General features: G+C 45.3%; 1 protein-coding gene across 9 annotated transcripts in view; it reads right to left on the bottom strand.

Annotated features, from left to right (window-relative positions):
• LOC119172975 (cell adhesion molecule Dscam1-like) overlaps window positions 1–17509 on the bottom strand; it is a 2235730-nt gene that overhangs the window by 1524771 nt on the left and 693450 nt on the right. For all 9 annotated transcript variants that reach the window (XM_075891768.1, XM_075891770.1, XM_075891774.1 and 6 more), the window contains one exon: window positions 12282–12443. In XM_075891768.1, coding sequence (XP_075747883.1) covers window positions 12282–12443 — 162 coding nt within the window. The remainder of the gene's footprint in view (window positions 1–12281; window positions 12444–17509) is intronic.

The raw sequence follows: 17509 nt of genomic DNA, 5'->3' as shown, positions 1-17509 counted from the left end.
GATTAGTTATGGGTGGCCCACAACGTCAAGACGTGTTCTCGGTAGGCACCCGTGTAGGAGAACGGATGGTGGCATGGGGCATGTAGCGTGCAGCGATATATAGCCAATTACTCTGATACCACTTGACGAAGCGGACGTTGCTAACATTGCAACCTGCACGAAATCCTTGAAGACATGGTTGAACCGCTGTACAAGTTTGTTCGCTTGAATATAGTATATGGAAGAGTGCACGAGGGGGATGGCGCGATCATTGGGGAACTTTGTGAACTCCACAGAGGCGAACTGCGGCCCATTGTCGCATACTATTACGTCCGGGTAACCCTCACGGGAGAACGCCGAAACCAAAACGTTTATGACGGTGCGGGATAACACTTCACTGTAGAATTGAACTTCTGGTCATTTCGAAAAGTAGTCGATGAGTGCAATGGCATATCTGCAGTCGTGCGGCGCTCTCTGCAGAGGACAGACGATGTCAATGGCCAGCTTTTTCCATGGGCGTTCTGAAAAGGATACTGGATCCAAAGGATTAGCAGCAGTTTTCGCACTTTTGTCAGCCATGTGGCATATTCTGCAGTTCTGGATGGAAAACTCCACCTGTCTCTCCATGCCTGGCCACCAGAACCTTTCTCTTAGTCGAGGTTTTGTCCGAACTACACCCGGGTGAGCTTCGTGGGCAGCATCGAATACTTGCGGCGTGAGACACAACGAAACGACGATTCGTTCTCCGCGCAAGAGCAAGTTGTCAACGACCGACAATTCTTCACGCACCAAGAAAAAAGGCTGAAGTTCACTTGAGAGCGTCTTATGGGACGACCAAGACGTGGCGACATAAGTCGCGACTTGCTTCGACTTGCAGTCTTCACGCTGGGTCTGTTGAAACTGCTTCTTGGTGAGGCAAGGTAATTCAACAAAAGACACAACCTCCTCAAATGAAGCATCTTCTGACGGAAACGGAACTGAAAGGCGGGAAAGGGCATCTGCCACCTCATTTTCGAACCCTTCCCTATACTGTACACTATAGTTGTACCGAAGTAGCAGTTCCGACCAGCGTGCGATGCGAAGGGGGTGGCGGCCAGTACCTTGCGAAGAGCAGAAAGAGACCAAGGCTTGGTGGTCTGTGCGCAGCGTGAAATGCCATCCCCACATGTACGTATGCCAGTGCTCCCATGCCCAAACGCACGCAAGTGCTCTCTCCCACTCCGTATTTTCTCTCCGTCGGTGAAAGCGTCCGCGAAAGAAAGGAAACAGTTCGCAACCTATGGCCATCTGCCTGTTGGAGAACAACACCCAGTCCGCAGTAGGACGCATCAAGGGACGCTACGACCGGAAGGGACGCATCGAACGTCTGCAGAACTTGGCTGGACGACAGTAGAAACATTATTTTGGCGAAATTGGCGTCTACCGCATCCGTCCAAATGAATGGTTGGTTCTTTCGGAGAAGAGCGAGGATAGGTTTTACCTCATCAGCAAGACTGGGAACAAACTTGGAGTGATACTCGACCAGACCAAGAAAGGAACGAAATAGAGTAGCATCAGTTGGCGCAGGAAATTTTATAGTGAAATTATTTTTTTTCGGCAGTCAAGAAATGCCTTGTTCTGTGATCTTGTGTCCCCAGAAGGGAAGTTCCTGTACGCCGAATACGCACTTGTCGTTTCACTTGAGCTGGGATTCCTTAATGCGCCATAGTGCAGCGATCAGGTTGGTCAAGTGTTACTTTTAATTTTTTCCCAAACACGATGATGTCATCTTTACAGAAGAGAACACCAGAGCATCCTTGAAGTATTATGGACATCATTTGTTGAAATGCAGCGGGGGCGGACGCCAATTCGAAGCACACTCGTTTTAAGCGAAAGAGGTCATCGCGAGTAATGAAAGCGGTCAAAACACGCCTTTCAAGGTCGAGCAAAACCTGGTGGTAGGCTGACGCGAGGTGAAGCTTCGAGAAATGAGTTGCCCCAACGAAACTGTGGAGGAGCTCTTCGGTGTATGGAATAGCAAAGTTATCTGTAACTATGGCCTTATTGGGCTCCCGTAAGTCAACACGAACACGATTGCATTCATCCTTCGTTTGAACAACAATCGGGGAGACCCAATTTGACGCATTGATGCGCTCTATCACATCCAACTGCTCGAGCCGATGAAGTCCATCCAATATCGGAGCTCGGAGTGAAAGGGGAAGGCGACGCAGTTTTGCTACAGTAAATGGAACTGAGAGCCGAACTTTGACACGATGCACAAAACCCTTCGCTAGGCTGAGGATGGAGTCGAAAAGGTACGCAAACTCATTGCGCAACTCTGTTGGAAGGCATGCAGTTGAAGCTGTTTCCTGGCCTGGGGCTTGCACGTTAGTAGCACTGGTAGTTGACACGGTAATCTCAAGGCAGCGGAGTGACTAGCCGTAAATCTGGAGCTGAAGGGCCTTAATGGCATCAATACCTAGTAGCGATGTGCCTTGCCAAACAACGTAGAACAGAATGAACGCTTAGCATTCCTTGTATGCGGCCAACGATTGAAAGCATCCTCGCACAGGAATAGGCTGTTTCGAGTAATCTAGCAGCTTCACACGGGGCGCAAGCTGCAGCGTATGGCCGGCAAAAGGCCTATCGATAAGATCACCCGCCAGAAGGAAAACCGAGGAGCCCGAGTCAATAACAAATGGTAACAGCGCATGCCCAACTGTTACCTCGACATGAATTCCGGCGCGGCTGAATGCGGTCCCCGACAGAATGCTCATTGCTTCGTCTGGCAAATTCTGGTCGCTAAGCTCGTGAACACGAATGCCCTGTTGCTTCTTTCTGCATACTGAACTAAAGTGAAGCTTAACAGTACGTTATGTTGGGCTAGTTGGTACATAATAAGCTATTAGGTTTTTGGCGCTCTTTCTGTCTTGTCTTTTCTTTTCTCTTTGTCTACCTTGCGCCACGTATTTCAGCCTGAACTAAAGTGCCCAATGAGCCCACAATTATAGCAACGCTGGCCTTTCGCTGGGCAGCGGGATGACGTGGCACGGTGTTGGCGGGAACCGCAACGGTAGCAGTAAGCGGATGAAGTGGGTGGGCGCGCACAGAAAGCAGGTTGGTGGATGTCGGGATGCGGGCACGTTTCGGTACGAGGTGCAGGCAGAGGCGTGTCGCTACGCGAAGGACGGTGGCACCGTTCTTTCGACTGCGGTCGTGCGGCGTTGAGCGAGAGCTCCTTGATATACGCTGTACGGTGCTTGAAGCAATTTCTCAAAGGTCCTCACTAGCCTGTTCGATTTGTGACGCTAATTGTGTTGCTCGGAAGAACGAAAGGGTGGAACCCTCATAAAAAAGGTGTTCGCGAAAGTGCTGGGACGAGACCCCTTCCTCGAATTGGTCACGAAGCGAGTCTTCAGGGGAAGCAAAAGAACATGCAGTGGAGTACGTTGCCGCACGTAGTGCGGCAACGTACTCCTGGGCGGACTTTCCTGGGTGCTGGTTGTGACGGCGAAAGCGGTGCCTTTCTATGACGACGTTGCTTCAGCTTGTGAAATGTTGCATTAAAGTCACTACAGCTCCGTCGTAAACAGAAGGCTGAACGGCGGTTGCCTTGCTAGCTTCAGTGTGTTGTATTTGGCGGTTGACTAACCGATCTGAGAGGCATCCGTTTGAAGCAATAAACTGGAGAAGACACGTTGACCCTCAACGCTGATGCCGTGTAACAGCAGGGCCTTGGGACCTTCGGGTGGAAAGTTGGACGCTCCGGATGCAAATAGGTAGTTTTCGAAGATTTGCTGCCATTTCGTCCACGGAATGGTAGGACGGCCGGGTTCAGGCAGGAACGGGGGCGGCGGAGCAAGCCCGCTGCAGCTCATGGCGTTGAAAAGATGAAGGCGTGGTTACGCCCCCCCCCCCCCCAAAAAAAATAAAGACGCGCCCTCTTCACCATTGTTGTATCGCGGTGGAAGGCGCGGAAGAACGACGAAGCGACCACTCTCGTCGACGGAAATACGGAGTGGGAGAGCGTGAAGCGCTTGCGTGAGTTTGGGCGTGCAACCACTGGCATATGTACTCGTGGGGACGGCATTTCACGTTGCGCACAGACCACCAAGCCTTGGTCTCTTCCCTCTCTTCGCAAGGCACTGGCTGCCACCCCCTTCGCATCGCACGCTGGTCGGAACGGCTACTTCGGTACAAATATAGTGTAGACTATCGGAAAGGGTCCGAAAACGAGGTGGCAGATGCCCTTCCCCGCCTTCAGTTCCGTGTCCGTCAGAAGATGCTTCTTTCGAGGAGGTTGTGTCGTTTGTTGAATTACCTTGTCTCACCAAGGAGCAGTTTCAACAGGCCCACCGTGAAGACTGCAAGTTGGAGCAAGTCGCGATTTATGTCGCCACGTCTTGGCCTGCACATAAGACATTGTTGTAACGCGCCGGAAGCCGCGGAAGCACGACGAGGCGACCACTGTCATCGACGATCACAAACCAGAGCTCCACTTTTGTACAGAGGTATGTATATATTTATACAGAAGTCACCTGGTGGCAAGTACAAACAACATAAACTAAATAGAAACCGAAACTTCAACACTACAAAAAACACCTTGCAATGTAACAGCTTTACCTTGCAAGAGCCTTCGATCATTTTAGTCATTCATTTCTTTTCTTTCTTCCGGAACACGCCAGCGTTAGCACTGTTGTGCTTAAAAGAATCAAACTATGCTGTAATCGATCTTCGACACGTCGTTTTGTTCATGGACAGCTGTCGAAACCAGTTTTGATTTGTTCATCTGAGAAGCAGGGCCGCTCCATGTCTCCACTTCGGTTCGCCCTTCATCTAGAGCCGCTGCAGCTGTGCTCAAGTATATTACGATCAAGCAGTATTCTAGGTTTTGATATAATAGGAGCTGAAATTATAGTATTACCTTATGCAGACGATGTAACAGTCTTCTGTACAGGTAAACCAAGCATAGAAAATGTGTTATTAGTAATAGAGAAATATCGCATAGTATCAGCAGCTCGTTTGAACGCCTCAAAGAGTTTAGCTTTGGTTTGGCTCGTGGGGTAGTACATTTAGTCAATATGCAGGAATCATGTGAAAAAAAAACTCCAACAACGTACCTCGGTGCGCCGTTAGATGCGTATAGATTCAGTGCGCTTTACTGGAACGAGCGTGTTCCAAAGCTTGAATGACAAGCACAGACATTTCTTCTCCGTCGACTATACATATTTGGGAGAGCTGAAGCTTGTAGTACTGTTCTAGAAACAAAGTTTTATTTCGTTTTGCAACTTATCTATTGTGCCAGAATTTATGTACAAATTTTATCAACTTTTTGAAACTTTCATGAAGTCTTCTCTTTTTGAGCCCATGCGTCGTTACAATATCTTCAGGTCAGTTAGTGCTGGTGAGTTAGGAGTAAAACATCAATATCTATGCAAAAAGGTTCCTGCTTTTTTTTTTCTCTTCAAATTCTCACCACGTAATTTGTTCATTCTTGCGGGTTAATTTTGTGGATTGCTTTCTTGACCTAGTCATCTATTCAGCCTGTTCTCGATGCCCACGTTTGTGAAGATCCATGCAGGAAGTTTATTCTACAGTAAGGTTCCTTAAAGCACGCTTTTCTATAAAATACTTGTACACCGTGTCTCGCAACGTAATATACAATGATTTACTATGTATGCTTTTCCCGCCTTCGTTGAACCGTTCATTGTACTCTAATATGCCAGGTCATGATGTTGTGAAACGAGGGCGAACAACGTATGTCTTTCCAAATTCAAAAATGTTCTTCTGTAAACCATATACTGAAACGCTGCCCTTTAAAACACGGTTAAAAAGAAAGTTTTTTTTTCTGTGTCAACTGCCGCCTATTTGATGTGCTGAAGACAATAGAACACAGCTTTTTTAGTTGCAAATCTGCTATCCTGTTCAGGCATGTGATTCAGTGGAGTCTGAGAAAAAAAAATGTAAATAATTCTTAGACAATTTGTTATCTTTTGCAATCACCACTTGAAGAAATGCCTTTCAATGTGTTTATCCTTATTTGTATGTGCAGCCTATGAAGATGCGTATGCGAGACCGCAATGCAGAACCCAGTAGTTGTTGGAGCTCACATTTTGTTAGAATGGCTGTTCACCTAAAAGAGATTTATGATGAAACGGACTTCAAACCGTACTGGTACCCCATCTTACTGAGGTGCTTGGCCTCGTCATCTTTTGCGTATGACGTGATTTACAGAACTCTCGTTGCTATACTGAACTTTATTACATGTCGAGTGTTTCCTTGGTAACGCTAGGGCGCTGATTGTCACTATGTGATTGTACTTATGTTTCATACTATAAGTGTTTTTAGGTTCTTTCTAATACGCATTGCGCTAAACACCATAAAAGACGAAAAACACTAGGGAAGTTCAGTTGTAGAATACTGGGCAGGCACGCCACGGGCCCAGATTCGAGCCTTACTGTGTCCTTGGTACTAGTTTTTTTTATTTCGCGATAGTGGTTACGGACACTGGCGGCAGCGGCGGCGAATAACTACGACACCGCGGTGACCCGAGTTTTGATCTCATAACAGATCTCGCTGTAAAAAAAAACAACGCGGCACAATCACTCACATTCCTTAGCAGCAATCTTCGCTTTCACGAAAGCATTTCAATACAGTTTCTATTCTAGTATGGTCGTGGATTGAAATTCCTTGCCAGATAGTATAATCGGCTCTGATGACAATTATATTATTCCATGCCATGTTTCAGAACTCTCCGTTGTTCCACTTCTACTTGTCCTTACCGCATGCATTTCAATCTTTCAATGATTGTCATACTAGTTTTATCGTTCGTTTTGTTTCTGTGTTCCCCATCGCGTGGTTTATATCTATCTATCTATCTATCTATCTATCTATCTATCTATCTATCTATCTATCTATTTATCTGTCTGTCTCTCTGTCTGTCTGTCCGTTTGTCTGTCCGTCTTTCCGTCTGTCCGTCCGTCTTTCTGTCTGTCTGTCTGTCTGTCTGTCTGTCTATCTAGTCGCGTACGACATTTAGCGCTCCTGGCTGTGTTGATATCGATATCGATACCTAAATTCGATACCAAAACATGACTGTATGACGAGCATAACTGATCACTGACAACTTAATATCATGAAAATTATGGTATGTATGTCATGAATGTCATGAATCACATTTCATGATCTTGCAGCTCTTTCAATGGTTTCGTTTGCACGACATGTCGCGAATCTGGTATGGCATGACCTGAGTGCATAGTGAACACAAGCGGGGGACCCTAACCTAGAAATCCTGACTTGCATGCCATGATTTTTATTTTATCACTAGTCATGAATACACGCCACGCTCATGGTGCGTTTGTGGTTGTCTCGCTAGATTCATATTTACCAAATTTTGTGTTACGTGACGCCAATTAATGACGAATATATATGACTGGTGCAAACATGACAATCATGACATGAGGGTCTTGTAAGTGCATGACAACATACCACGCTCATGATGCGCGCACAGGCCTTTCGCTAGCTATGAATATACCAAATTTGGTATTACGTGACGTGAATAGAATATGAATGTAACTGACACGTCCTAACCTGATAATCATGGCATGTACATCATGTAAAAAATGAGTAGATGCTACGCTCATAGTAGGCTTACAGCCGTTTCGCTTTCTCCACATATACCAAATTTGGTGTTAGATGACGTGAATACATTACGATGGTCCAAACATGATAATCATGATAAGCGTGTTCTGTAAAACATGACTTCATGCTATGTTCAAATGTGTTCGCGGCCGTTTCACTAGCTCCACATATAGAAAATTTGGTATTACATGACGCGAATGGACCGCGAAGGTGAATGACACAATCAAACATGGTAATCATGATATGCGTGGCATGTAAAACATGACTACATGTACGCAAATAGCAGGCTTGCGGTCGTTTCGAAAGCTCCACATATACAAAATTTGGTATTACCTGACGTGAAGGGACGACAGAGGTAAATGGCACATGCAGAAATCATAATCATGCATGAAAGTAATGTATGGAATAAGTTACGTCTCCCTCGTAACGATGTGCTCTTTCAGAAGTGACATATCCACCTTTCTGATTCGTGCTTCGCACATCATCATTTCCCACATTACGTGGGAACTGCCTAGTTTTTTTTTCATTATAAGTGAAAGCTATCCTGCCCGAGCTAGCATGATGGATAGCAGTATTTAACATAAAACAAAATGAAATGTTAGAAACATACTGTAGGGATGGTTTAATAAGTGAAATGAAGGTATGAAGATTATTCTTTAAAATAGCCACTCGTAGGCGGTATTTTGAATGATGAAACTTACAAAATGCTTGGCTGGTGATTACTTCTAGATGATTGTTCCCCTCAATATTGAATCTAGGGTGACACCTGAGTATTTATTGAACGGTACTCTTTCAACGGTAGAGTTGTTGATGAAGTATACATTCGGCAATGGAGTAACATCTCGGCCGAACTTAACATGTTTCGTCTTTTCGACGTCAATTTTCTTTTGCCATTTGCTGCACCACAGGGAAAGCGTCATAAAGACAGATTGCAGTGTTAAAATGTCATATTGGTTGCCTTTTTCTTTACATATTACACATTCATCAGCGAAACTTCGTACGGTAGATGGCATGTTCTTTGATATATATTGTTGATATGGATAATAAATAACACTGACCCTAAATAAGACACTTGTTGAACGCCTGATTTCGCCTATGTGCGCCTATAACTATATATATGCGAAAAAAGTAAAATTCCCAAGTACCTGACTGGGAATTCATCTAGCGAAATTCGCACATGCCTTGAAATTTGCACGCTTTTAAGAAACCGCTGCAAGTCACATAGAGCAAATGTATGGAATCAGAGGTTTGCTCAACTTTTTACTCAAATAGTGTGTCCGAAAGTGGTCCAACAGAAGCCACCACCACACCTTAGACTCAGTTGTTTTTGAACGTCAGCTGCGCCATTAGCCTAAATGTGCTGCGGTGAAGCACACTGCAAATACAAAGGGATGTGGAGTATGCTAGGATAGAAGGTGGGAATTGAGAACCTGGAATTTCTCATTGGCTTCTTAATTTTTGAGGGTTTTACATTGCATTACTTCTGCCCAGCAGTAATGGGTCATTATTATAACCGAAAATAAGGCGTGCAGTCATTCCAGTAAGCGGCTTATTTCACCATAGGAAACATATAAAGTTGATGGTGCAGCAGCTTCGCATTGTTATAACCAATGTATTTTGAAAACCGGTATTGGTATAAAAAGGCGCGATTGCATATGCATACTATCAGTGCGATGAGAAACTGCTCTTATGCTTCGACGTGGGGTTCAGCAGTTCCTATTCTTTTGCAACGGAGGGCATATAGAAGGGAATATCTCTTTAGTGACATATATTGAAAGTTTATACTGAAATTATTGCTTTCTTTATTCTTCGAGCGAAATTCGGCTTTCTTCAAATGATTTGCTGTAGTGAGATGCTCACGCACGCGTTAGAACAGTGATAAAATATTTGCTTGATTGTGTCACTATCCCTGATACCATGCGTGGAAGACACTCAAAAAACAACAAAACTCGGCGCTGACGCTTAAACATGGTTGAGAATAAAAATTCTGGTGTTGATAAGCAAGGTGTAGGAAGAATAGAAGCTAGGCAATCAATATGACTCAGCTTCACGGTGCTAAAGAGACTGAAACTGCCTTAGTAAAATACTGTTGCTATATACGTGACTCAGACAACCAAGCAGGGAATTGCAAACGTCGGCACAGCGAGAAGGCAAAACATATATAGCCAGTGAGAACTTTTTCAAAATCCACGTTAACCTGAGTCTATGTTAGTGTGTTACATGCCGAGGCACGTTTAGCTTTCAATTACCTTGTTTACGGCAAGAACACGAGCACCACCACATCCATAAGCTCCATGATGAAGGAATACTATGAATTTTGATTTAGGCAACTAAAGAGCTCAAAGATTCTAAATTTTCAGAAACCTAATTTGAGTTACCGTGACAATATTTATGTTAGACTGATTACCTGCAGCACAAATGTCTTCCTTCTAGAACAAAAGGCTGCGAGACGTCAGTAAATGGTTTTGGGACATGTCGGAATGCCGCTATCGCTTTATACTAGCTTCCAGAAGAAATAACTTCAGATATTTTAGAACAAATACGTTTCAGTTATAACAATAAATTCTGACTGCTGGGCTCAAGTAATGCAATGTGAATTCCTTAAATATAAGGAAGCAAGCGAGAAATTCTAGGTACTGAATTCCCACTTTCAATTGCACGACGACAACAAACATTTTGCGAGGAGTAGCGAGCGACACTGGAGGCATCCGTGGTTGTATTTGATCAACCGTATCAAAAATGAAGTCATAGCCTTAGCTATTGGCGTAAGACTTCTTGTCTTGTTATAACACAAATATAATGGACGCCAAAGTTTTTCGGAACGGACTAGCTTTGTTCTAGAACGTTGAGTGGTAAAATTATTATGTATATCCCACGTACCAGGGGAGATGATTTTATGTGAAACTTGTGTATTGAAACTTACTGTGCTGTATTTTTTAATGAGGCAAACGTTACGAAGGGGTGCTAAATATATGTACGAATGCATGCAAGAACATACGTTAGACAGCCTCATATGTTTATATAACTTGTTGTTTACAGTTGCGTAACAATTCCGACAGCAACATGAATATTAGCAACAGCAGAAGCAGTAAGCTGATAGGAAGCACTAATGCTCGTCAGCTTGGTAGACCTGGACATAAATGAACTTCAGCGGATCTCGCCTAACCACAATTGACATTAACCGAACGTGACTGCTATACCATAGGAGTATTTATGTAACGTTTGTTAAATGAAATAGCCAGAACTGCAACCACAATTGAAGTATAAGAAACACAAGCTGGAGTCTTTTCGAAAAGTAGTTCCGACACTCGGCGTGGCTCTGTGGGAGAATACTTGATTGCCACGCAGAATGCTGGGGTATGATTCCTACTCGAGACCTGGCATTTATTCTCTGCATTCGTCAAGTCGACGCTGTCAAGGTCAGATTTTTTTACACTCATGTTGAAAGTATGGAGTCCTGTTCTCGGTGCACCTGGGTAGATAAAAAATGTAAATTACCTGTTCGTCATACCCGCATACCTGTTGCCTACCCGCCCACAGATATGTACCGCAAGTCTGGTGAAAAAAACTTGACGACGCGCGTGACGGGATTGTGAATTTTTTATGTCATGAGCAGCAACTCATATTCGCGAATCCTTATCCTCCCATGCTGATTTTAGTTTACCCCCAGTTAGAAGCCTCAACACGAGAGCACCCAGACGTAGGCAGCCCGATAGATAGATAGATAGATAGATAGATAGATAGATAGATAGATAGATAGATATATAGATAGATAGATAGATAGATAGATAGATAGATAGATAGATAGATAGATAGATAGATCGATAGATAGATAGATAGATAGATAGATAGATAGATAGATAGATAGATAGATAGATAGATAGATAGATAGATAGATAGATAGATAGATAGATAGATAGATAGATAGATAGATAGATAGATAGATAGATAGATAGATAGATAGATAGATAGATAGAAGTTCAAAGTGCCTGCAGCACACAAAGAAACGCTTTACATTTGAAATCTCGCATTATAACCATTCTGCTTTCTGTGAGCATGTGACGCCGAGAAAAAACGATTTCTTTTATTTTTCAAGCGGTAAGTTTGAGTGTAATGGAACGAGCGTCGTTAGTGGAAAAACCACTATTCTCATGCATGCGCAAAGGTAGTACAGCATATTGGAGGGGTAAGCTCGTTCATTCTGCTGCTTCTTGCATTGACGCGATGTGAGCCATGATACATGCCGGTGCACTATTGTGCTCTCTCTGTGCACCTGCCTCATACGTGGAATTCTCATTTTTCTCGTTGGCAGGAATGAGTGTGGCCGTCGAGGTCAAAAGTTAGAAGTTTCAGTATTTCGGCAACCCAGCTCTTTTTTTTTTTTGCTTTTGGCACAAGCGTGCTCGGTTAGATGCGGGTTTCTCCAAGTACTCCTGTGATTCCCTGTAGAGCCGAAAACTAGCGCGAGCGTGAGTACGGACACAAAATTACGGCGCAGCAAGCTCTTGTCGCGTCACTTGTATGAGTTCACGCGGGAGTCGGTGGCTTTATTAGTTAATTCACGGTACCGCCATGCTGCGCCTTCAAGCACTAGGCTGCCATGGCATGGAAAAAAATGTCTCCTTGTCCAGAGCTGTAGCAATGTGCACCTTAGCTAGCGTGAACAACAAATTGAGCCTCACCACGGACATTAACTTGCACGCTGCCATTGGCGCTCTTCCCTTGAGGTCCAGTCACGTGACAGGTATAGGTGCCATTGTCTTCGTACTGACGCACTTCACTGATTACAAGGCTGCCGTCTCGTTGCACTTCTTGTCGCTTACTTGACGGCAGTTTGATGAAACCTGGAAATGAGAGAAGTGTTACGTCGAGTGATTGTTGAATTGTCAGTGTACTTGAACTACGGCAGAACTTTATATGCTTCCAATTTATCATGATTTCATTACACTTCTATTTCCTTAGTGTTTCTCTGTTTTACTGTTGATTGTTCTATCAATGTCTGGCAAGACCACAGATGGAGGGGGGGGGGGGCAAATCGGTCCTGATAAAGCGAAAATGTGCTAGAACAAAGGACGAGAGGTAGACAGGAGGTGCTGTCTCATCCTCTGTGGTCTCGAAAGCGCTGGTCCCCTTTACACTTTCTTGCGAGCCAAGCCTCTCTAGCCGAGTGTGATCTATATATGCTAACACGTACAAGCTCCATGTGAGAATGCGATGCAAACGGCATAACCTGCGTTATTGTTTTACAATTGCACTTGAACCAGCTGTCTCGATCCCGCATTCGGGTACAAGGTTCCGCTAACCAAGAGGGAAGGGAGTGAGGCTCAAAAAACATTGTGAAAAAAGATGCTAGGAAACGTGGCCGGGCTAGTGGGTTGGCGTTCATCATTCATATGAGTATAGCGAACCACGACAAGGACACAAAAGAGAGAGACGCACACAGCGCAAACTTGCAACTAATGTTTCTTTTGCGATCATACGTGCTATTTGTACAGTACCAGTACAACGATAAAACCTAGAAAACGTAATGTTAAGATACACCACAGCTAATGCACGTGTCATCCCAGATTGCGACTGTCTGCAGTCGCCAACATCAAAGCAAAGATTCTAGATAACTTTTTTTTAGCTGACAAAGCTAATGAAGCCACACTGACACATTTTTCGTTCACTTTATGAATTCTTCAAGCTTGAATGATTTTACGCGTAGTTCTGTCACGGGCCCTATAGAGAATGCGGGTGTTTTGAAACACAGGGATGCAACCACACCTCTGGCAGTGAAGGATTAAATGACCAGATATAGCTTCTTCTACGTTGTACTGATGTTCCCTAAGTCGTTTGTCCACACACCTTCCTGATTGCGCTATGTACACGCGATCACATGTCAAAGGAGTGCAACAGACAACACCGCGACGTAGAATTAAAAAACTGTGAGGCAAAAGAAGTGAATATGCATAGGTTCCTGCATAGCCCCGTACTTGAGCAACCTGTTTTTAGCAAAACGTAATAACGTTCTTGACGAGCGTCTGATGCACACTAATGTGATTGCCGTTTTCAGATACCCAGACAACTATCCCATTGTTGCCATTATATATCGCAACAATTTTGGCGCGGTTGGTACAGAATCTTCAACCTTGTTGATGAAAGAGTTATCTCTCCTGGTGCTCACGCATGAAGTAACAAATGACAATTTCACCAATTTTTTTACCTCAGGCTGTATTTTTCTCCAGTAGGATTGCGTTGGAGCTATGAAACGCGAGGTAATAGATCGGTTATTTTGTTCAAGCCCGCTCACTCACAATTCATAAAGCGTTCACATATCCAATTCCTGTTTTCAAAATTCACTGATGAGGTCGTGCCACCATAAGTTTGCATCAAGCTTGGGGACTCAAGCTAAACGTTCTATGGAATCTGGTTATCACAGGCACCTGTTAACCACCGTCACCGAAAATATAGGCAGGAAAGGAAGGGCAAACGCCAGGGACCAGGCAGCTGCTACTAAGGCAGCCAACGTTGCTGTAGTGCCCTATATGCATGCGGTTTCGCAAAATTTTCAAAGGATAGCGAGAATGCCTGGTGCGGATTTTGTGTCATAGGACACGTCTCACTTTCATGTTATACCAATTCCTAAAAACAGGACTCAACCACGTTTTTTTTTCGTCTTACTCTATGGTTCTGAGCTCTCTAGATAACAATACTACTAGGACTGATCAACGAACTTATTTCGCCACTATTGAAGGCACTTACGCAAAGGTTTATATTGAGAACATACGCTGAGCAGCGCTAGAAATGAATTTTTGTTGGCTAGAGAAGCTAACTCGTTAAATAAAGTTATTCAGCCCAACTGAATCAGATTCTCAGAAAGCAAAGTATTAAAATAGATGCAACGTTCTGCGCAGAAATTTCATTCATTTACTGCTACAACGGCAGCGTAGTTTACTTTCATGAGTCACTACACCATAGATCCAGCAAGAACAAGAGAACAGAGGCTTCCTAGGCATTGAAATAATCATTTCAGCTGATGAGTGATTTCAAGCATCGTAGAGTCAAATTTTAAGCATACATCATCCTGAATTGCTTTCCATCAAGCCACTTTCTCGATTTCAAAGTGCGTCTTTAGGGCGCTGACTGGGGTGATGTTTTACAGCGGCAAAATCAGTATATGTAGACACCACATGTGCATGCCATCTGTAGATGCAAACAAGCTGGAATTCATTCAGTAGTATTACTGACTTTTGCTTTCAGCAGAATAGCTACGGGTGGACAAAGTTTTGCCAAAGCTCGTTATTTCATTTTATTTTCATGAAGCTAAAGCAGATGGAGCTATGGTGCGACAGGGAGATTCTGATCGGTTGTGAACAGTTATATATGTTTTGAAGGACAATTCTACAAAAAAACGTGTTGCTAATCTCTCTTTCTAGAAACGGTTATAACACAAAAACGAAAGGCGTCCTCGAAGAGGTAGTTGAGCATTGTCTCGCCACAAAGATGGAGTAATTATTTCTATAGCAAGAAACAGTCATGTATGCGAAAAACAGCAACAGCTGGAAAATTAGGCGCTTACATCGAGCAGAAAGCACGCACAGAATGAAAATGCACAGAACAAGCGCGAACTAAGAACCGTCATGTTCAATCAGAAAGACGCACGAAACAAATGCACAAGCATACACAGGACAAGCACGCGTAATCACAATCATTACTTCTTTGTGTGTGAGCAGCGTACTCCTATCGTTAACGCGGCCGTGGCAGCGACCGGAGTGACCTTCATGCCCTCCTGCTTTCCTGACTCACGAGTGTGATAACCGCACGCGCAGGAGAGACCATGCTCAGTGGAGGCAGTGTCCATCAAAACGCGAGATGCATGGAAGAACGAGGAGATGACATTCAGAGCAAGCCCATGGCTAGGGTCGCTGTGTAAGCAATCTTTAAGTACCAGCGTAGCACATTTTTTTTCCAGCGGCGGTAGAAACTATGCAGTTAGTAAGAAGTATGAAGAGTGGCAAGTTATTGTATAACGCAAGTTATGCGGGTGCTGCAGAGCATGGAGCAAGTGCGGCCGAGCACGGAGCAAGCCAGACTGCCCGCCTGCCAGCCTGCCAGCCAGCTTGCCAGCCTGCCTGCCTGCCATCCTGCTAACCTGCCAGCCTGACAGCCTGCCTGCCTGTCAGCTAGCCAGCCAGCCAGCCAGCCAGCCAGCCAGCCAGCCAGCCAGCCAGCCAGCCAGCCAGCCAGTCAGTCAGCCAGCCAGCCAGCCAGCCAGCCAGCCAGCCAGCCAGCCAGTCTGCCTGCCTCCAGAGAGCACCCCTGACCCAAGCTCATCGAGTAGCTCAGCTGAGCTTACCCCTGTGCACGTACGTTCCAATCGTCGTCTCCAGGGACTAGAGCCACAGCACGGTTTGGTGCCTGAATATCAGAGGACTATGAGACAAACATTCCCTAACGTCATCGCGCCAGCCCCAGCGCACTTCTTGTTAACCAGTCCAAGAAGCCGAAGACATTTCACGGAGCTGCTGTTGAAGATGCCGACGACTTGCTCGAGCATTTCGACCGGGTCGCCGTCATCAACGATTGGACTCCAGAGTGTAAGCTACGCTATGTGTACTGCTTTCTCGACGATTCCGCAAGAACTTGGTTTGAGAAACATAAAGCAACACTTACGTCATGGGATAAGTTTCTCCGGCATTTCCTTACGGCCTTTACTCGAGAAGACAGGAAAAAGACAGTGGAGCGGGCTATAGAGGCAAGGATTCAAGGCCCTAACTAAAGGGCGACGACCTACTTAGAGAAAATGGATCGGCTTTTCAGGCGTGCGGAGCAGTCCATGACCGAATTCAAGAAAGTTCGCTACATTTAGCGTTGTGGTAATGAAGAGATTTTCGTCAGCCTGGTTTTAAACCCGCCTGCAACACTTGCGGAGTTTAATGAGGAAGCCACTGCCAAGGAAAGGGCCCTTCAACAGCGTTCCAGGTAGTATAACCGTGGTGTACATTCAAGTGAGGTCAGTTATGTCACTCTCGGCAATGACATCAGCGTGTTTTGAGAGCTCTCGTCAAGGAGGAGCTATAAAAGATGCAGGTGACTGCTTCACCTGTAGAGCAGCTTTCCATTGCGGAGATGGTACGCGCCGAGCTACGGCAAGCTGTTCAAGCTCCCCAACAGTCTGAGGTGCCACAACAGCGGCACTGCGTCAAAATAAGCTACGTGGAAGCAATGCTACGTCCTCCATCGTGCAGTTCACCCAGCGTGTTTTACCCCTATGAGCGACGCGCTCAGCAAATGGAGGTAGGCTTCCTTCCTCGCAGCCCGCCCTTGATCGCCGAAGCACGACCGAAAAAGAGTGATATGTGGCGGACACCCTACCACAGACCACTTTGTTTACACTGCGGGGAAGCCGAACACGTCTACCGAACATGTCCATGCCGCCATGTGGGTTAGCGTGGAATTTCGCCTAATGCCCCTCATCCACGACCCGGTGAGCGACCGCTCAAAATGAAGACTTTTATATCGAACCGTCTAAAGATCGAACATCGGTCACAGGAGCCCCGCTCGTTGTCGCCTGCTCGCTACAGGCCATTAATTCCAGCCTATTTACGAGGCGCTCCGGGACGCCGCTCACCCAGTCCTGCAAGTCAGGAAAACTGAGTTCAGCGACCTCCGGAGGTGAGGTCGCTGACGCTAACTCTACAAAAGATCCTCCACTACGACGATAGCCACAGCAGCAAAAATATGTACAGGCGCAGTCAAACGTGGTACGAAGAGTGGTAACATCAAATATTGCTGTAACCGTAGTCGAAGAAGAAGTAATGGCGCTAATCGACACTGGAGCAGACACCCCCGTTATGAGCGTGCGTATTGACTGCAGGCTGCAGAAGGTTTCTACCCAGTGGGCTGGGTCCCAGATACCTACGGCAGA

Source organism: Rhipicephalus microplus, chromosome 4, assembly GCF_043290135.1.
Source record: "Rhipicephalus microplus isolate Deutch F79 chromosome 4, USDA_Rmic, whole genome shotgun sequence".
NCBI classification, from domain to species: Eukaryota; Metazoa; Arthropoda; class Arachnida; order Ixodida; family Ixodidae; genus Rhipicephalus; species Rhipicephalus microplus.
This window is presented reverse-complemented; position numbering and strand designations above follow the sequence as displayed.